The sequence below is a fragment of the Ptychodera flava genome, chromosome 17, assembly GCF_041260155.1.
Source record: "Ptychodera flava strain L36383 chromosome 17, AS_Pfla_20210202, whole genome shotgun sequence".
Lineage (NCBI taxonomy): Eukaryota > Metazoa > Hemichordata > Enteropneusta > Ptychoderidae > Ptychodera > Ptychodera flava.
The window spans coordinates 2,616,458-2,638,544 of NC_091944.1; the positions used below are offsets into that span (position 1 = coordinate 2,616,458).

At 36.2% G+C, this 22,087-nt stretch overlaps 1 protein-coding gene across 1 annotated transcript; it reads left to right on the top strand.

Annotated features, from left to right (window-relative positions):
• The first annotated feature begins 1 nt into the window (after position 1).
• Positions 2-19,158, top strand: LOC139115140 (integrator complex subunit 9-like). Its single transcript, XM_070677050.1, has 19 exons — positions 2-151; positions 1,239-1,366; positions 1,669-1,732; positions 2,012-2,074; positions 2,541-2,624; positions 3,389-3,444; positions 4,366-4,573; positions 5,407-5,496; positions 5,960-6,116; positions 6,641-6,821; positions 9,527-9,630; positions 10,110-10,238; positions 10,904-11,028; positions 11,612-11,692; positions 12,396-12,482; positions 14,371-14,469; positions 15,478-15,609; positions 16,334-16,390; positions 17,137-19,158. Exons 1-19 carry the CDS (start codon positions 143-145, stop codon positions 17,254-17,256), a joined length of 1,974 nt encoding a protein of 657 aa, XP_070533151.1. The 5' UTR covers positions 2-142; the 3' UTR covers positions 17,257-19,158.
• The last annotated feature ends 2,929 nt before the right edge of the window (positions 19,159-22,087 follow it).

The window sequence follows — 22,087 nt, forward strand, 5'->3', positions numbered from 1 at the left end:
TACTTGTTCGGTACTCACTTAGGCTAGAAACACCAACAAACGAACTGAGGGCAAAGGTTATTATCACAGCAGACGAGGGTTGAGGCCGAGGACGGCCACAAATGAAATGAACGTTTGAGCTAACCATTTTGTCTTATGCACAATGAAACTGGTAAGTACATTAGAGAAAGGTTGATTGTACATTCTGTTTCCCCATATAAATATAGATCTGTCGACGGCCTAGTTTGAGTCCCCCGAGAGAACCGCACGTGAAACCAAACAGGCTGAGCCCTTAGCTCTGCATGACAGGGCTGTGTTACCGGCGTTATACGACCTCCCACATAACGCCGGTAACACACAGCCTGCCATGCAGAGCTAGCTGAGTCCTCTGCACCACGTACCACTGTACTACAATTTAAACATTGATTGTCACATCGTATTTTCACCAGGATCGTCAACTCTGTTTAGCCGTTTGCATTCACCAAACTGTCAACGCTTAATAATTATTTCGAAGTACTTTCTTTAGTCTATTCATTAGATGGATAGTGTATATAATATGTAGGTAGGTAGGTGGGTGGATGGGTGATGTATGTATGTATGTATGTATAATGTATGTATAATGTATGTACGTATGTATGAAAAGTTGTCTGACATACAAACATATATTGCACATAGTAACTATTGGTGTTGATGATGTAAGGAAATATCTAGAAATTTCTAATTATTAACACTCTAGTCTCTAGTAATGTACCAGTAGTTATATTTTTGCAGATGTCATTGCCCTGAAAAGGGTCATTACATTTGATTTTGGTTTCTGAACTTTTTTACATAGCCTGTATCAAACAAGATGGCCTTCAATGTGAAGTTTATGTCAGTAAACATCATGTTAATTTTTTCATACTGAAACGCTTTCCTGTACTGTAAAATTAAAAAAAGACAAGATTCAAGCTAATGGCATGAATCAGTGAGCAAGTCGCTTTCAGCAATGAATGAGTAAACACTGCATCACTCATTTGGTAGTGGCCGTGCACCCTTATATAATAAAAGTTTGTTCGACTAGAAGCTACAGTGATTCCATTCTAAGCTAATCCAACAATAAAGTCTGTGTATGTATCTATGCACAAGTTTGTGAGTGACTGCGTGGTTGCTTGCATATGTTTATGTACATTCATGTTGTGTGTATCTGTATACATCTTTCTTGCATTGTTTTGAATTTTGTCAATCTTCAAAATTGCCAAAAATCACCTTGTATCTTGCAGTATTGTCTATCATCGCAGCCCAATGCACCATGCCTTGTGTTGACATTCAAAGACTGTACAGTCATGTTGGACTGTTCTCTGGATATGTCATCCTTGATGCATTTCTTACCTCTGCCAGTAGTTCACAGGTTAGTACTCCTATGGTACAGATAAGCATGTAGAACAACAACTGCTTTCTTCCTCTTTGAGGGTCAACAAATTTTAAACCACATTAACATTTCAATGCTCATAGTCCAACCCTTTCCAGACACCATCAGACAAAAGTATCCATTTTATAAGTATTTCAGTTTGTGGCAAAGTTAAAAGTTATCACAGCAACTTATCATTGACTTGAATCATTGAGGATCGAACGGTATATACCAGTTTAGCCATTTAAAGACATTGTACTCTACTTTGGTGGATGTCCCAACAATATCTCATCCATTTTCAGTGAAAGATTAACAAAGTTACCGATATGGAAACCCTATGAAGACAAGGAGTCATGTGTTGGAAAGGTAAGTGTTATGGTTAGGTTGAGGATTGTACACAAATGGTGGATAGTCACCCATTCAACTGGAAGAATCCATTTCTCAGTTGTGGCTGCCATTTATATCTTGAGTGGATCATTTGATTACTTTAATCACTTTCAGATCAAGTAAACCAAAGAAATTAACATCATCTTCAAATGGTCTGATAAATAGATTTGAATATCATAAAGCAAGATTCAGAAAAAAATCATAGGAGTATAATTTAGTGTATGTAATATTTTTATTTTCAATTTTTCCTCAATGCAGGAGTTGAAAGACTGTGGTGGACATGTCTTTGTTGATAGTAGTTTGGAGTTCTGTACACCAGAGGTAAGTATCTGTTGTGTGGTAGTGATTACCCTAACATTCCCTGTTGAAGCTACAACCTTGACTGAAGGCATTTTGTACATACAGTCCTTTACTGTTATGTCTTTGAAAAAGTAGTTATACTACAAGTACAATAACAATTGAATCATCATATGGTATACTTAGATAGAATACTACAATAAAAGACAAAAGTACTACAAGTATAGGGCCTGATGACATTTAATATTGATGCGTATCATATCAAATAAAGCTGTGACCTAATGTTACATGTTAGTCATCCAATCATAAATATTTATACTTTGTTAGTCATATTTAATAGTGAAGAGGCTGTTTTTAACCAGTGATAACTTATATAACCAACTTATTTTTTCCAAATATTGCCGATAAAATACATCAAGTATAATTTAAATACCGTAAACATGTGTGATATATTTAATTGTACTTTCCTTTCTTCATTTTCACTTTACAGACAGGTTTGTTAGATCTGTCAACAGTAGATGTTATCCTGATTTCCAATTATCACACAATGCTAGCATTGCCTTTCATCACAGAGGTGAGTAAAACAAAGTTGTCATTTATTTCTTCATGTTCATAACATATACATGATATATTAAGGTAGAATGTGCCTCAAAAGTGAAAGACTTAAACTTTTACTCAAACTTTTCTCAATGAATCTTTCAACCATTCTCTTTCAAAATCAAGGATAAAAATCGGGGGTCACCGTGCAAATTTTGTAACTAGAGAAACAAATAATCCAATATTTACCAATATTTGAACTTCAAAATGGCCACCATTCCTGTGTTAACTCTATGGTGTAAAAATAAAATTTTGGGCTTTCGAAAAACTAAGATGGTGAAAGTTTTTCTTTCTCCAAGAGCTTTAAAATAAGCCCCAACAAGTGGTAATTCAGAGAAAATTTTTTAGAAATTTGAGAGTCCGAATATCTGTCCCCGAGGCACATTCTGCTCCACTGCTACATGAATCATATAATGCAAGAAACGTTTTCCTCATTTAGCCAGATGATGACTTTAGTTCATTTACTTTTGATGAAAGGCTGTATTTCTGTCACTATAATGAACTGTCTGTTACAAATATATCCAGTTTACTGTTTCATTGTCTTTTAGTCATTTCTTTTTCAATCAGCCACAGCTCACATATTCATTACGCAATTATCTATTGTCTCTGACTGGTTCGCAGATGATCATTGTATTTGCACAAGATTTGTACCTTCACTCTCTTGTTCTATCAAAATGAGTTCCACCTTCTCTATCTTGTTCTATAAAGTTGTTGTTTCTTAAGTTTTGTGTATCTTTGTAGTACACAGGGTTTCGTGGAGCAATTTATGCTACAGAACCAACTCTGCAAACAGGAAGGTAGGGCAATTAATATGGTTCTTGGATTTCTTGCATACTTATAATTATAAGGAAAGTTTTGTGTTCTGAATCAATTTATCAACTTGTTTTATTTGTATCACAGTTAAATACTTCATTTTTCGTTAAAATTTGGGATTATTGTCACATGATTGTAGAGAAGCCTGATCCTAAAAATCATGGCATCCTTCTTTGACCTATACTTACAGTAGAGGGCAAAATAAGAAACAAGATCAAAATTGTGCAAGTTTTAAACTTTTTACAGTAGTACTAGTAATGATATTCAGAACCTGTACTTTGAAGGCCAAGAACATTCTGAGCAACCATCTGTTTTCAATGATGATGATATGCTTGACTTATGATTTCTGAATTTCAGTGTACACTTTGCTGGTAGGCAATATGTAATAGAAGATTCTTTTAAACCTGTTTTCTCCTCTGTCAGCATAGGTTCTGTGTTTCCTCTGGCTTCTAAAATTTTTTAGCAAATTTACGAATTGGGTATCGAAACTTTTCGTAAATTTTGAAATTCATAAGTAAAGTTAACCGTTCCAATACGGAATATCATTCAATCAAATTCAAATTAAGTACAACATGTGCTTAGACAGAACTATTTTGAGGTTTGGGGGCCTTGAGCTCTCAATCAACCAACTGCTTTGCTTCCTTGCATTCGTATATTTACGAATCAACAATGAAAAAAATTAGTAAATCATCTAAAAAATTAGTAATTTTACGAATTTGAGAGTGGCAGAGGAAATACAGAGGTTCATCTAATGCATTGACAACAGTAGGGTGCCATCATATCTGTAGTTGTAAAAGGCTTATCAGTACTGTCAGATTATGCAATAACATTTGAAATTAAAGAAGCGATAGGTACTACTTTGCATTCTGATTTGAAAGGAATTGTAAAACCTTCTTGATCCCTAGGCAGCTTATGGAAGAACTGGTAGAGTACTGTGAGAGAGTACCCAAGTTACAGCCAGCAACAAAGTGGAAACAACCAGACATTATCAAAACACTGCCATCTCCATTACGTGAAGCACAGAATGTACCATCATGGAGAAAGTGCTACAGCAAACATGATGTCAATGCTGCTTTGTCAAAAGTCAGGTTTGCTGGTTATGCAGAGAGATTGGTGAGTTCCTGTTGTGTTTTCTTCCACCCTGAAACAATAAAAACATAGCTTACAGCGCCACCGTAGGGCGGTCATACAACATACCGGTAGCTGTCATATTGACTATTGAGGGCGCTATCTGTGATATGAAATCATAGAAGAGGAATCATACCGAGGTATAGACAAATAATGAAAAAACAACGTATTATGAGTGACAGGGTGACATGCCAAAGGGCAAAGCACTGTCATGGAGTAGTGTTTTGTTTTTTTCTTGAGATCATGCCACCACAATGATCCGTCCACTACATTGTATCACTAACAATAGTAGACCCAAAGAGTCAAGTTGCCCACAGTTCCTTTATATTTGTGATGGTACTGAAATGTTTTAACATGATGAACAAAGCTGTCGGTGTGAGAAAAAGGCTGTGCCTGTAACTCATAGTTAAATTGCACTGTTGACATTTGTTTTCTCTTCTTTAATACCGTGTGCTTTTCAGAACATTTCTTTGTACATTATTCACTTTCTTCTCTTATTTACAGTTAGTAGACATGATGCTTCATGTTGATTGCCGACGTATCTTCTGTCGAAGTTTTATGAATGAATAAATTTAATTTTGTTGATTGTATCATGTTCCAAAGTTTGTCAGATTTTACTAATTATATTAATGACAGCCTAGTATAACTTTGCTTTCAGTATGCCATATATGAGCTGCAGCAAATGTGATGCAGAAGCAATATTAACTTATTTATGCATAAATATGTACACACCCAGTAAATACATACACCATGTCAAACCAAAACACATGCACAAAGAAACTGCAAATCCTGAGTCACTATTTTTGTGTCATTTCTAGAACTTGTACGGGGCCCTAACCATGATCCCATTGAGCTCTGGTTACTGCATTGGTAGTTGTAATTGGGTCATACAGTCTGAGTATGAAAAGGTGAGGACTCTTTGTGTGTTTGTTCATGTCATTTGAAAACCATGACATTTTAATGTGTTGATGGGTGTCATCACTAACATGTAAAGACAGAATCATGACTGATAGTCCAGTACAGCAGTTGCTTCTAGTGATTTAGATAGATTTGAAGGAATATCTGGACAGATGGATGGATTGATGAATGGATGGATGGATGGACAATAGGACAGCTAGATAGATGTTGCACACAGTGAAAGGTAAACCTATAAGAAGGCAGATCTTTCATGTCATGCCTAACTTGTTCAAAATCTTGAAAGTAAATGAAAGAGAGAGAGTTACATTTAGGTAGCTATCAAATCATTTAAACCATGAATGATAGTGACAAGTTTAATTTGTAGATAATTAATTACATTGATTACAATCTGGTACTGTATTAATTCAACAGGGTTCTTGTTTAGATTAGACTTGAAACTAGTATCTTTGACAGGTGACATACATTTCTGGGTCATCGTTGCTGACGACACACCCATTGCCAATGGATACAGCGCCAATGAAGAACAGTGATGTGCTAGTGTTAACTGGGTTGAACCAGACACCTACATACAACCCAGACAGTATGCTTGGAGAATTCTGCAGCAATTTGGGTCAGTATCTGCATGTACTTATGGGTTGTGACGTAGTCTACCTAAAAAACAGAAATATAGTTACAGCTATACTGTCATTGTTTCACAGTTTTTCAACAGTGTAAAGTCAGTCCTTTTTACTGAGCTTGCTTCAACCCTATCATACCATTGTCCAATACACAGGTCTACAGTAATTGTCATTGACAACAGCAGGGCTTCCAGAAAATTTGGAGGTATAAGGATGGTTCCACACCTTGGAGTGTAAACATGTATAGCCATCAATTCAATAAATTATGCGGTTCGTAGATTTCTGACTGATATACTTTGCTATATAGTTTTGTACTGTGCTTGTAGTCACACAACTGCGTGGGCTCTATCATATGTGACACTTGTGTCTTTCTGCAAATTGTTGTTTGCTAGGTATACATACTGTGTGTATCAAAGTTTTGTTTGCTAAAGTTCATCACAAGACAAATTAAAAAAAATTTCCAGGACATATCAAGTTATGACCTCTCTTCTCAGATGTTCCGTTTTTTTCGTTTCAGCTGTCACAATAAAAAATGGTGGCAATGTTCTAGTTCCGTGCTGTCCATCTGGTGTCATCTATGATTTGTTTGAGTGTCTGTCAGCATTCATGGACAGTGCAGGGCTGACACAGACTCCTATGTACTTCATATCCCCTGTGGCAGACAGCTCATTAGCATATTCCCAGATATTTGCTGAATGGTAAGTAACTAATCAGCATAAAAATGGTCTCTTTTAATCTCGTGTCTAAGCTTATTGGATGTTAAAATGTTGGCTTCTTAAACTTCTAATCTTGTCTCTAATTGGTTATTAAAATGTTGTCTTCTTAGACTTCTAATCTGGTTTCTCATTGGTTGTTGAAATGATGTCTTCTAAGACTTCTAATCTTGTCTCTCATTGGTTGTTGCTGTTTGAGGTAAATATTTGGTAATTGATTTTAGCCATCATACCCTATTTTATTCAAACTCTCAATGAACAGCACCCAGTCACCCAGCAAAGTCATAACACAAAACCAATTGGCAAAATCCCCACCCTTAAAGACGCCCATTGGTTATAAATACCGGATTACATGAAAGGACGCTCATTATGCAAAGAGACACCGTGCGAGTAACTTGAACTGAGAGCTCCACAGATTGCGGTTTTTTGCGTGTTTTTTATGAAAATTTATGAAATGGGAATGCTCTACAGCAGGGTAAATACCTGATCAATACATAACGACTCCATATTTTTTAAACCGATAAGTTTTCAGGACAATTTTAGTGAGTAATCGTGCGTGGCCAGTGAGAACGTCGACCCAGGGGACGCCGATTGGGATTTGAATACCACTGTCAATCAAACCTTGTGCAAAGTAAGACACGAGTCAGCTTGATGTGTACCTAATGTAGATTAGCATTCGTCTTATCTGCTAATGGTGACTAAAATAAATAAAATATGTGTCAAGATTTCCAGTGTCGAAAGATGTGCGCAATAGTTTCTTCACAGTTCTCCAACTTTTGTACCTACCCGCCGCATTTCTGGCGATAAAAAAACGTGATCAGACTACATTCAAGTCGATTACATCTTAGTAACCGTGAACACGGTCCCTCCACAAAACGTTCCGTGAAGAAGAAAATGTATTATCGGGTTCTATCTTACTGGAAAGTTTGATGGCCCTGAAAAGGGCCATTTGGTTTTTGGTTTTGTGGCTTCTACCTTACACCCAAGGATGGCAAATGTGTATGGTACGCCGGGCAAATTTGGATTCAACGATCGGACAACAAAAGTCACGCAAAATGGCATATCAATTTTCTTCTTTTGATGGTTACGTCATTGGCCTGCATCAGATGCTGTTTTCGGGCCAAAAATCGCTCATCACGCCAAGCATGTGTCCGGTCAAGGATATCCCAAAACTTCCGACAGAGTCGGAGTCAGATAGACGCGTTGTCGTTGCCAAACTAATGATGCTAAACTCAGAATGACAAATCAAGAAATGTCTGAAATGTTCAATACCCTGGCACAGAGGTGTGAAGCGGTACGGTATCCGTGTATAGTTTCCCATGGAGTGTCGTTTGTACCTCCATGAGTCTACTAATAAACCAAATGTTTATTTGACTATGGAGCTAAAAAGTATGATTTGACTTCCTCTGTTTCGTTCCGCTGTCACTTCGAGCGTACGTATCCACGTGAGCAAGTGCCATCTTATCGATAACCGACGCGATGCAGTTCCGCTGAATATCGATCAAAGTTCATTCCGTCTGAGAAATTTACGAGATTTCCTGTCCGAGTTTCGAAATGCATCTGATTTTTGTACTTTTTTGGTTCCAATGCAAACGAAGTCTCGCAACACAAATTGGCAAATAATGTAATACACGATGATCTGGACTTGTTTTCTGACTTCCGACCGCCATCTTGGCCTCATAAAAGTTTTACGTTGGCTGGTTGAGTATGTCGGGATCACGGTTCAATCTTCAGAAAATACTCATTTTATATTATTTCTACACCGATGTTTCCAAATTTAATAAAACATTAGTTCTAAGAATTTGAGAGATTCGAACGATGCAGATCGTGCTTTTTTGCGTACCAGTATATTGACTTGTAATTTTGTGGATCGAGGCATAGACAGTAGAGGGGGAAGATGGTCGATGACACTGTCCGCATCCGGCGCCAAGCGACACACTGCTGGAATCGGTGAAATCTGTAACTCGAACGCACAAGTATGGTGAAAATACCTCATGCCAAAATGTAGGCCTACGCACTCCGACATGCTCATCGACGTTCAACGTGAATTTATGTTTGTAAATCTACCAATATAGCGGCGTTTGACGCAAAACAATGAAAACGATACTATGTTGACAGGGTGGAGTACCCACTAATGCGCGAACCTGGGATTGAGAACGGCGGCTTTAAAAAGAGTGATTCAATAATCGAGCTAGGATGTCACAATTTTTCTGACTGCGGCCCCGGAACAGGCTGTAGAGTTCATGAAGCACTCTCACATACAAACTCCCTACCACACATCGGACACAAATTTAATCAAAGATATGAATACATGGCAGAAGTGGGGTTCAGACAGCCTTGGGGAGAATTCTGTCCACCAGCAGAGCTATCAACTCAGGGTTGACAATAATGCATTATTCTCAGATCATGACTTTGGTGTTAGTTTCTAATGGTCACAACTTTTTCATTGAGACCACCAATGTGTACTGCTGATCAACAACATGGATAACCATGTTATATTTTTGATTTCATACCTTGTACACAGTTTATCAGGTGGCCAGTCAACACATTGACTCTCAAGTCTTAAGCAATGAAAAGATGAAATTACAATGTTTAGTGTTTAGTGTTTCAATCAGGTATAAATTCCATGTTGATTTATATACACCAAAAGGAATTTGAATAATCAATTTTGAAAATATTTAATTTTTCAGGTTGTGTATATCTAAGCAGTCTAAGGTTTATCTACCGGAACCACCCTTCCCTCACAGTGAATTGGTGAAAAATGGCAGACTGAAACACTTTCCATCCATTCATGGTATGAATAGTTCAATGTATTTTGAATTGTTCCTCATTCCAAATTGATAGACATAAAGATTTCATTATCTTGATGTATAGTAAGGTGTAATAAATTCATATGCAACTCAATCAAAATGTGGCAAAGAGACATAGAGGACTTGTAAAAACTATTTCTGTAGTTCATTTATGTTAAAATAAACCTTATTAACCAAAGAAAGAGCAGCATAAATTGTGTACCGGTATAAAATGTATAACTGCATAAAGGTGATTACATGTCAGGTCAGAAATTTTATCGAACAAATAAATTTATTTTGATTCTTTTACCACTATGGTTTGGCCCAAAATTGTTATTAATTGTCAATGTGATTACAGGAAAATGGGGATGGATAGGTTTACACATGAATAGTCTTTTCTGTGTATGGTAAATGCCTTTTTCATTACTTTGTTTGTAAAATCGCATTTTCTTCACTAACTTGATTTGGTTTCTTGCTTTGTCAGGTGACTTCAGCAACCAATTCAAGACTCCCTGCGTTGTATTTACTGGTCATCCATCTCTCAGACTCGGAGATGCTGTGCACTTCATGGAACTCTGGGGAAAGTCCAGTGCTAATACTATCATATTTACAGGTAAACAAACCAAAACAGATAAACATGCCATATGAATCTCTCAGGTACATAAATTCTACTTGCAAGACAATGTTTTCTGCATATGATGTTTTTGAAAGAGCATTGTCATGTTTCATTCATAAATAATTTTATCACAGAAAAAAACTGAGGTCTTGCATTAATTAGCAAGATCACCATGATACTGTATCACCTTGGCAACTGTGTGTCATTTTCATCTTGCACTGCTGTATCATAATCTTTTTAACAAGGCTTTTCTAACAGTTTAATGTTAAAGATTGTCACACAGAATACAATATGACAGGTTTTGTACACTAGATAGCAGTACATGTATGTCCACAGCCTAGGATAAAGCTGTTAATTTTTTTATCCATAAACAAACACATTATTTGCTGAAATTCACGCCCCCTTCCCAATAAAGAACCAGTCTGTTCTTAGGTTCTCTTCACAAGAATAAATTCATTGCAATTTAAACTACATCATGATAATTCCAAATAGTTTTCTGTGCATGAGTTCCATCACTGGTAAATCTCACTAATCTCACTGGTTCTTACAGTCTGGTTTGCCAAAAAGAAATGTGAAAGTAACAAGAGAAATTGTCCATGTTGAGAGTAAAAATTCCACTTAGGATTTGACTAATCTTTAACCGGAAATCATATTGTTTTCAGAACCATCTTTTAATTATCTGGATGCTCTGGCACCATACCAACCACTGGCCATGAAAGCCTGTTACTGCCCTATAGATCCAACTATGAATTTTACACAAGCTAATAAACTTATCAAGGATCTGAAGGTGAGAGTCACAGAAAGGATTGTGATGCTAATAGAAAATGGCTAAATGGACAGTAATTGGGAATAGCTTCTATGTGCTTATGTTTGACAGGTTTTATGAGTAGAAATAGACACAGAATGATTAATGTAAAATTACCTATGAATTGAAAAGCACATAAAATAACTTTATTTTTGTTTTTTTAGTCATGTTTTACATAAAGTACTCTTGAATCAAATTAGGTTTTCCATACTTCTTCATCAGTGTTTTTTTTTATGAAGGATGGTTCCACAGTAAAATTCACCTGGGTTTCCCACCAGTTTGCCAAGATTTGCCTCAGCTTATCAATGGAATCCCCTTTTGGACAACTGAAATGGTACCGGGATTCCCAAATCATTTACACCTACCTTCCAAAACTATTTTGATTTGATTCTGGCCGAGTAGCAGATTTGATATAGGTACCAGAGGGAGTAAGTCATTGAGTGCATGAGTGTGTGCCTAGAACCTTTAAATTGCAATTGTGTGCCTGATGAAACTCTTTAATATCAGTTTATGTAACAGAAAATTCTATTTCTGATTTACTTTCCACTTTATTATCGTCTTACAGCCTCTTCATGTTGTTATACCAGAGTCGTACACATCATCACCAACTATGTTACCTCACAGAAATGACTTGGTGGTGGAAACTGTGAGTATTGATCATGCTTTCATTACAAAATGTAGCATTGCAGTAAAATAAATCTGCTGCTGCCATGACAGTGTGGACAAATTTGTCAGTTTTGGAGCACATATATTTATTACTGTGGTGTTTGGTCAGAATCTATGATGTGTAATTTTGTTAAGTTTTGAACATAAAATTTGAAATAGGAAGCACAATCTTTGGCATTGTTTTGCTCGATTTTCAAAAATCTTGACAACAATTTTAAACAATTATTAATGTTTCCATCTGTGAAGAACTGTAAATACCCAAGTAGTACACAGATTTCGAAATGGTGAATGTCTGCAGCAGTCATTATAAATAGATTGAGTCAGCACTTATGGATACAGCTGTGTTCGTTTCTTCATGCTTTATCAGGTACATTTTGATCCTAGTAAAATCAAAGATCTTATTTTAGCAAGTTTTGTTTATGTTGTGTGTGAAAATCTACAAATATGTTAAAGGTATACAGTCACCTGTTCCAATTTTGCCAGAGTTACCATGGAAAGAGAAAATCTAACCAATCACAGATTTTAAGAGGTTGGCCACTTTTTAAAAACAGCACCCTCACATGGGTATTTTGAATACCAAGGAACGCCCCTTTGACCATATATGGGCATATTTAGATTACAGGTGACTGTATACCTTTAAGTGTTGCAAATATATTTGCATATATTATGAATATTCATGACAGGATCCTCCACCAACGCCGTATAGGAGGGCAGAAGTGCTACCTCTTCCAATCAGAAGACGGTATGAGAAGATAGAAATCACTCAAGAGGTATTTAAATTCTTGAACAATGATTACAGAAAGATTCTAAATTTGCTCAATGATTCAACATCTTTGCAGAAGTGGTGAAGTCAGTCCCACATCTTCATTCTCCAGAGCTACGGGACATGAAGCTTCAACTTTCAGAGATATTTTTGTTAATGTTTCCATGATGCATGGCATCTTGGTTTTTCAGTTGTAACGCCAAAGTATGACACAAAAGTATTTATTTTTGCAGTTTTATACACATTGAGTAAGCAGAAGTCTCGTATCGATTATACCACCAGTGTTTCAAACAGTCAGGTTTATAGGAAAAACTTCAAAGGTTAAATCAATCCTTCTGACAGTCCAGTGTGCTCATTTGAAGGATTACTGGAATGACTTGCATAATAATAATGGTGAGACCCACAGTATACTGACTGAGTTGACAAACATAATAGTAAAAGTTTCAATGCATTCAGTAAATGTAGTTGTCATTTATAAATAATGAGTGTGTTTTAAGGTAGTATGCACCTTAGAACTGAAATACTTAAACTTTTGCCCGAACTTTCCTCAAGGAAACTTTCAACCATTGTCTTTGCAAATCGAGAATGAAAATTAACAGTCACATATTCGCAAATATTTGGAATTTACACTAAAATGCAGATTAGAATGGACAGTGAAATTGATCTAAATGTTATCACACTTGTGTAATTGGTTTGTAAAGTTGTTCCAAAACTTGCCTCAAAAGTTGCATTGACTTGTTGTAAGTGCTGTGAAAATGAAAGAGTTTGTTTGACCCGTAATAAACACACTCCAGGGAGTACATTTTGCAGTGCAATTCACATACACAGAATCATATTACATTCCTTATATACCACCGCTCTTAAATACATTGTATCACTGCCGAGTCAGAGTCTAGTTGTCATTAGACTCGTTGCCTTTGCAAGGTATGAAATTCTTTGGCAAAAAATCATGATCCATGGGAAAATAGGTGTATGTACACCAGAAGCTGTATGTGAGAAAGTTGTTGAAATGTACGGGGATGGAAAGTCAGGAAATCTTAACCCTACTCACACAGACACTAATCAGTTCCTACTGGCCGACAGGCTTTGTTGCTCTATCTTAACAATTACAGTGGAAGCCTTCTGTGAAACAACACTATCATCCGTCTGTTGTTCGCCGCAACATAACTACAATTACTGATCCTTTATTACATTTTGAAACAACTTTACAAACCAATTACTCAATTGTGATAGCATTTAGATCAATTTCACTGTCCTTTCTTATCTGCATTTCAGTGTAAATTCCAAATATCAGTAACTATTGGGCATTTTGTTTCTCTATTACCAAATTTGCATGGTGACTGTTAATTTTTATTCTCGATTTGCAAAGACAATGGTTGAAAGTTTCCTTGAGGAACGTTTGGGTAGAACTTTAAGTATTTCAGTTCGAAGGTACATACTACCTTACCACAGTAAAATTGGCTGCCATCCAGGTGTCAACGCTGTGGGGATGAATGAAATGTTTGGTATTTGCTAAACCATTGACAGCAGAGTGTCGTTTCTACCATCTATGGCTAAACCAAAGGAGTGAAAAGTTCACTGACTCCAAGAGCTTCAGATGTAGAGTACGTTGACATCTATACTTACACTGTATTCTCTTGCTGTTGCCTCTCAATACTAGGCGACAGCAAGAGAATACGTTGTAAGGATAGATGTCGCCGTACTCTACAACTGATTTAGTCAGATTGACAATAGAAAGTTTTTGGAACAACTTGAGAGTTGGTAAATCTACCTTAACTCAAAACAATAAATGTGGAATTCAAATGTAAATTTATATATATATTTTATGTTGTTATTATTCAGAAATTACCACATGCTGTATTGAGTTTTAAGGCTTTTCTCATTTTTCCTATCAGCTGGCATCCACCCTGACACCAACAGAAGTCAAGGCTGGTGTGTTTGTGTCAACTGTCAATGGAGCCTTGATTGTCAAAGACAACAAATACATGCTACAGGTCAGTTTGTTTCTCATGCCTTTCCATGAGTTTTCACATGCCACAGGTGTGTTATATTTGTGGAAAGAACATTTCAAAAGTGATGTTAAAGCCATAAAGTTTTCTGCACGTGTAGTAATAGGCCAGACCTTTTTTCGTGTGTGTACACAGAGTTGAAATTTTCCAAAGATCACAGTGATAACTGTACAGAAATAAAAAAACTGTTTGATTAATTGTTTTCTCTCCCTCTAAATTTGTATTTTTTGGTGTTAAAAATGGCCAGGTGAGTTTTTGATTATGGCCAAAAAATGACAGAATGTTGGTTTCTGTCTTTTGATGGGCATCTATGTTAAAAATATGGCAATGCATCAACAATAATTCACAATCTCATTTACATTAAAATACTCTGTGTGAAAAATACTACAAGAGCAGATGTGAGGAGCCTTTGTTATTTCAAAATAGAAACTTGAAAATCCCTGAAATCTTTTGAGAGAGTCTTAAATGACATGGCAATTGGGTACACCCTCCTCTCTGTAAATCATTTTTAGTCATTTCAAAAAGCTGTAATTCAGGGAGTTTTTTAACCAGTTCTTCAAATTTTGTACAATTAAACTTGAAAATATCAATACACTTATGCAAAATAATTTACCAGTAATCTGTCTCATAGATTCTAACAAAATGGTTAGTTTCAACCAAGGAATGAGACTCCCAAAATAGTGGATTGTTCTTCTACAGTGCTGGTGACATTGATCTAAACAACTGGCATACTAGTTTTGAATATGGTTGTCTTGATCATGGTGTACTGAATTCACAAGAGAGACCATCTCAACCAGTATACATGTACTGTATAAACTTGACAGAGCAATATGCATGGTCCAGACATGATTTTGTTGGAGAACAGATATATCTGACACAAATCTTTCAGTTTAGGTTGAGATTGAAACCTAGAGTACCCACACATGACCAAATATTTCAGTGTGTCCGACTGCCAACTGACAGATTTATAACCTTTGACCTTTTGACCTTCAGCCTCTTCCAAAGTCACAGTCTGCTGTTCCTGGCAAGAAGAGGAAAAGAGAGGAAGAGGTGGTAACTAAGCAACCAAAACATTACGTGTATGGTAATCTGGATATTGATGAATTTGTGCAGAACTTGGCCAAGGTAAATATGGAAAGTTTCTGCCAGTCCTACAAATTTTTGACATTTTCAGCTTTGCAATATTGTGGTTATTATTACTGCGGGTGTTCTGAAAAGAAACTAATCCATCAAATGTGAAAACTGCGATCGAAAACAAGATACATTGTAAATGTAGAATGTTTTAAGTGTGCAAGAACTAAAATAGTATCCAAACGTACAAATGTTGGTCTCTAACACCATGGAAACCATAACTTTTGACAATTGTTCCAAAATTGGTATTTTTCTTATCAATTACAGTTCCTTGTTTTGCTCTCCGAAAATATTCTGCAATGCTATATAGTATTTGTCATGTCAACACAGCCCATGTTTTGAATTTCTATCTAGATATTTATTCAATTGTCAAGAATAACCACCTATTGCATACAGGCTGTGTTTACAAACTAAATACTTGGTATTTTGAGACAATGAAGCAAGTAGACTAGAAGACTTGGTTGATACGTTGAGAAAAATAGAAAAAACGTCAAAAAGTAAATGACTTACTGAGAATTAAGTTTTCAATCCTCATCTTTCACTGGAGTAAATTGGTTTACTCATAGAAAAGTACATAGTCTTGTGTCACATTTGGAAACTGTAAATTGTTTTCATCAAAGATAAAGAAATTTAGCTGTTAGTTCATTCTTGTACTGTAACATCTTATTAATTTGTAAATTTGTACTGAATCTTCATTACCCACATATCTTTTCACTAGAATGGAATTACAGATGTCAAAGTTGAAGACAGCCCTGGTGGCCACATAGTTCATCTGGTAGGTCAAATTTTGCTCATTAGGTCAGTAGGATGATTTGATGTTTACATCAAAAGTTACAATTGGTTGCCAAACTGTTTATCCTCAAGAACCTTCCAGTAATGTAGAAAAGCTTCACAATAACCTTGCAACAAAAAATTGAAAGGGGTACGACACCCAATTTTTGCTCTTTAGCATAGTATGTCTATGACTAATTTTTGGTTGTGTGAACCCAAAATGTAAGAGTGACCATGAATAATTTTGGTTGTGTGGACCCAAACTGTAATGGTGACCATGAATAATTTTGGTTGTGTGGACCCAAAATGTAACTTAATAGTTTCAAAAAGGTGACTGGATCTTTTGTTATTTCAAGTTCACATTCTGTGTACCTTAGCGTGATATTGTGACCAAGTATAATTTCCGGTTTTGTGGATCCAAAATGTAATGTAGAAGATTTAAAAAGATGAATGCATCTTTTGTAATTTCATGTCCACATTTGGGACGTACTTGTATTGTTATTTGCTTTGCCTGAATATGTACATGTTATTCTGTGCAGTCAGTTCACAGAATGCCCACATTACATGCAGGTTTAAAATTTTGCACAAGTACTGTATGTTGTAGTAAGTAAGAGCCTAAAAGTGTTCAGTTCAAAAATGAAAACAAAGTGTGATATGAGATAGATAATACCTGATCAGATAATCACAATTAATTAAAAAGAGTTCAAAATATTTGTATTTACAAGTAATTTTCATTTGTATATATTGCAGCAATCAGAAGACACAATTATCCAGATTGAAGATGGATCAACACATATCTTTTGTGAAGGCAATGAAGCACTACGGGTGAAACTGCGAGATGTCTTGATCAGCTGTCTGCCAAAATTCTGAATTAACTTTGCAAAACATACAATAGAATTTCTTTTGCTGATACCATTTTTACTGTACACTTTTTATAGCGTATCTCAGATTTGTCATCCACTGCGATCAGACTCTTGCCTCGGTTTTACAGGAGTGTGACATCCAGATGTCATGACCTTTTTATCGTACAATCATGTAACAGTTCCTTGGATTTAACCCTTTCACTACCATGGTTTGTCCCAAATCCATTGTTTTCTATGGTAAAGTTGGACCTGTATACAGGGAACTGGGGGTGAAAGGGTTAAAGGGACAGTAGCTGTAACTTTTCATGATTCTTTCACTACTTTTGTGTTGTATGTCAATTACAAGTTCTTGGTCTACACTCAAAACATGTATAAACACGTATTGAGCTGCTTAATACAGTGTCAATATGTGTAAAATGCACTGTCAATGTTTATGTTTGAATTCTAGTCCAGACCAGAATTCACTTGTCAACAATAACAGTGCAATTTACATGCACACAACTTGATTTGATATGGTGAGTGCTGTGTATCTCCATATGCTTTTTGTAGTAGAACAAGACTTTGCAATTGACATACAAAACAAAAATAGTGACAAAACCATCAAAAGGTGCAGCTACCGTCCCTTCATTTCAGCCATGTTGATATCTGAATCCTTTCATTCCATTTACTATTTATTTTTTAATTTATTAAAAAATAATATAGAAATAACAGGCGACGTGCTGACCATTAACGTTTATTTATGGGCAAGGGTGAGAGGAAAGCCAAAAATTAACAAGCGAGGCTTGCCGAGCCTGTTAATTTTGGCTTTCCTCTCGCCTCGCCCATAAATAAACGTTAATGGTCAGCGTGGAGTCTGTTCTTTCCATTATATTATCAACGAATCCCAAAACTGTCAAAATTTACGAAAATTTCCCATGCAAACGACAACAGGGCCGCAGAACTTGTCAGTGAGTAGTGCGCGCTGCAAACATTTTGCAAATCCAGAGATTTTTTGACAAAAGTGTATAAACTTGGCTCACAAATGCTCCATTTTATTTTGTGATTGATTATGATCTTTGTACAAATCACAATTTTCGTTTAAGCTGTAAGGTTACTATGTTTACAATGTTATTCATATTCATGGGCATATAAACAAACCATTACTGTGTGTTTGTGGGTAGTCACGTGGTTTAGCTCGAACAATTAAAATGCGATGGACAGGGCATGGTAATATAATTTTATATACCACCCAATACGTGGTGCCTTACATACAATTTTGCCACCTGAGTGAGTCATAAAAAGTCTCAGGCGGTCGACCATGTTCTCAACATGATGGCTGATTTCTACAGGTAAAATAGATATTATTTCAGAGGTGAAAGTCGTGTGTTATGTTACACAGAATTTCACACCAGAAATGCCTAAAAAAGATGAAAAGATGCACAAGTTGTGCTAGTTTCACAAACAAACAGAACGTATTGCCATGAAAATGATTGCATTTGTGTTAAAAAATATTGATCAGATCACTATCTTAAACTCTTGCTGTGGTGAGAAGTCAACTTTTACCCACAGTGCCTTTCAGTATCAAGCACTTTGACCCCTTAGCACAAGACAAAAGCTATTTAAGGTAGCAAAAATTATCTTACCAAGAAAATCGAGAGAACAATACTTTTCTGTGGTCTGAAAGAGTAAGTGTGTACTATTCCTTTCCAGAGTGGTTTCCAGAAGCATAAGATTTCACTATATAAAAAGTTGTTGAGATTTACTTGAAGATAAATCAAACAGGATTAGAAGTCCCTTAGGTTCAATAAGTCTAGTTAAAATAGTGGTCACTATTTCTGAAAGTCGCAAACCTGTTTGAAAATTGAAAACCATTGTAGGCAATATATGTTAGATATATTTTTATATCAATAAACTTATACAGTTCTTGTAACATTGTTGCAGGTTGTGATAGTTACCAACTACAAGTAGTGTGACTAACCACAAAGGTCAAATTGGTGTAAATACCTTTCCACAATAACAACAACAAAGGGTGTTCGTCTACCTAGTTGGCCACTCTGTTAAGATTTTGATGACTTGTAAATTAATGTAATGTAATGTACATTGTTTTGCGCACCCTGCACTGCAGGTTATACTGCAGACTGATAGAATCCTTTGATCTTGAAGGCATTTCAGTGGACCGGTCTATAGCGTTGCTAAATCATCAAAGGAAACACTGGCAAACAGAGGAGAAAAGAATGTCATATTAAGAAACACATTCTGCGAGTTAACATTGCTGTAAATGAATAAATGCAATGAAAATGAACGAAAGTTCAAATGTCCGAAGAATGGAACCAGGGTTTATAATCTGTATTAGATCTTCATTTAAAATAGAGGTGTCAGTAGAAACAGGAGCTGAAGGTGTATGTTTGATCGCCAGTTTTCAAAAATCTTGAAAACTTACAGAAACAATAATACCAGACAACGTAACTAATAGAATACGGAACACTGAACAAATGTGTCTAACATTGTCTTATTCATGTAGATGATCATGGATTGTAGAAGACGGGGGATAAAATACAGTAACAGACCAATGTGATTTAATTTTTTCAACATTTCCAACAGTTAATCTTTAAAAGGGCAGTTCCTTTTCTTTTTTTTAACTGATTCAAGTGACTGACAATTATACATGTGAGGAAGAGTTTCAACTTCACTAAATTAGAAACGTTGGCCAAGAAAAGAGCGGCCAGTTTTAATATTGTTTATCAAAAATCCATCAGCTATCAGTAATTGTGTTTACCTTCTGGAAAATGAACGCTGACAAAGCGAACTGTTCTGGAAAATCTTCATGATCCACATTTGTCCTTCAGGGGTTGGTAAGATATTTTTTGATTTTTACTTTGCTTTTTAAAGTCAAAGTTGCTACAGCCTAAACTTAATATATACAAGTGTTCGAACAATTAGTCAGACTCTAATGGAATTAATATACCAGAGCTATAAATTCCTGTTTTTGCATATTTATCAAATCGATGTCCTTAATACTTGTCTGTACATTATGCATATGGCGTTTTTAATTAGAATCAGCTGCATTAAAATATCGATTTTAAAGTGCATTCCCATTGAGGTGAATAATGGGAAACGGCATCTAGACGCCCCCGCCCCCGGAGGCCGAAATAATTATGGATCTAAAATGACGATTTTTAAAAAAACTATCATATCAATGGGTCGTAAATTCGTGACTGAAAGTTGCTGGTACGGCATAGTGGATCTATGTATGTTTGGTTTGGATTTTCAATCTTCCATTATCGGAGCTAGACTATTTCTATTTTGGGAAATCAGTTGCGTATCAGATTTGGCATCGACGCCATAGCACAGGATAAAGGAAAGTCCAACGACTATATAGTGACACTGATTGTTAGATATCTAGTTTTCTATCTGTGAAACAATTGCATTTCTGATTCAAAAGGATGGATAGTCGTCATGAATTGCTCGGCAACAATTCTATTGGCTATACTTAAACTTTAAAGTACTATGGTATTAAGAGCCTTAACACGGTAAACATGTTGGGAATGTTCCTTATCAGGTGGTTGTTTTACTTGCACATATCATGTTTTCGGAAGACATTGTCTTGATACGAGTAGTATAGAGACGCTTACATCTGGACCACTAGGGGGTGTGGGACTATTACATTTGTAAATAGAGGCTCCTAGCCCCTGAACAAGGCTAAAATCAAGATGGGCCTTGGAGCCTTCGTTTAAAAAATATTTTTTTCAGAAGGTGCCTATCCGCTTAAACTGGTTAATGGAAGCACCCATCCTCTGAAAACAACCCTCACACCTGGACAACTTGTGGTTGTGGGGCTCTTATATTGGCAAATGGAGGCTCCTGACTCCCAAAAGGGGTGGGACTCTTACATTGGTAAATGGGGGCTCCCATCCCTAAAAAGGCTAAATCCAGGGTCACTTGAGGGGGTTGCACTCGAAGTAACGATTTGCGCCCTTGCAGCGTACCCTGTTCTTTCCTATTATACATCCGGCGGTATTGGGGTGGCCCAAAAGGCACAGCAATGAGAAGAGAAAAAAATATTTGCCGTTGGCTTAAACTGAGCTCTGTAGGCTCTGTGGCTAAAGATGCATGGAATCTCATTTCACTGACACCAACTCAGAAAAGGATTGTGCACGAAGCTTTGCTATGTGTGTGGTAAGGTGATAATTCTGTTATCTCTCTATGGAGGGTGTGGTTACAACCAGATATGAACTGAATGTGCCCACGTGTTTTTACAACAAGTACGCTCCACAGAACAATCAGATATCTGTTATATCATTATATGTAGCAGGTTTCATCTACTTTCACAAAGTACTCTCAGAGTTAAATCACTAATTACAAAACTTTATTTAATATGCAAATGAGCTGTTTATTAACTTGACACTGCTCAATGCTTCATTGGACAATTAGATATCTGTCAGATCAACATCTGTATAACGTGTCATCACATTTAATGCTGTAATATTGGAGTAATATCACTAGTTACAAAGTTCATTAAAATTGCAAATGAACTCTTAATTAACTTGACAATGCTCAATGTTTCATAGGACAATTAGATATTTATCAGATCAATATCTGTAGCAGGTTTCACCAAATTTGCTGTGGTAATTTCAGAGTTATGACACTAATTACACAGTTCATATATGACATCTGTAGGATCGGCATCTGCAGCAGATTTCATCAAATTTGGTGCAGTTATTTCGGAATTGTATGACTAATTACAAAACTTCATAAAATATGCAAAGGAGCTATTTACTTACTTGACACTGCCAAATGCTTCTCAGTACAATTGGATATTTATCAGACCAATTTCTGTAGCAGGTTTCACCGAATTTGGT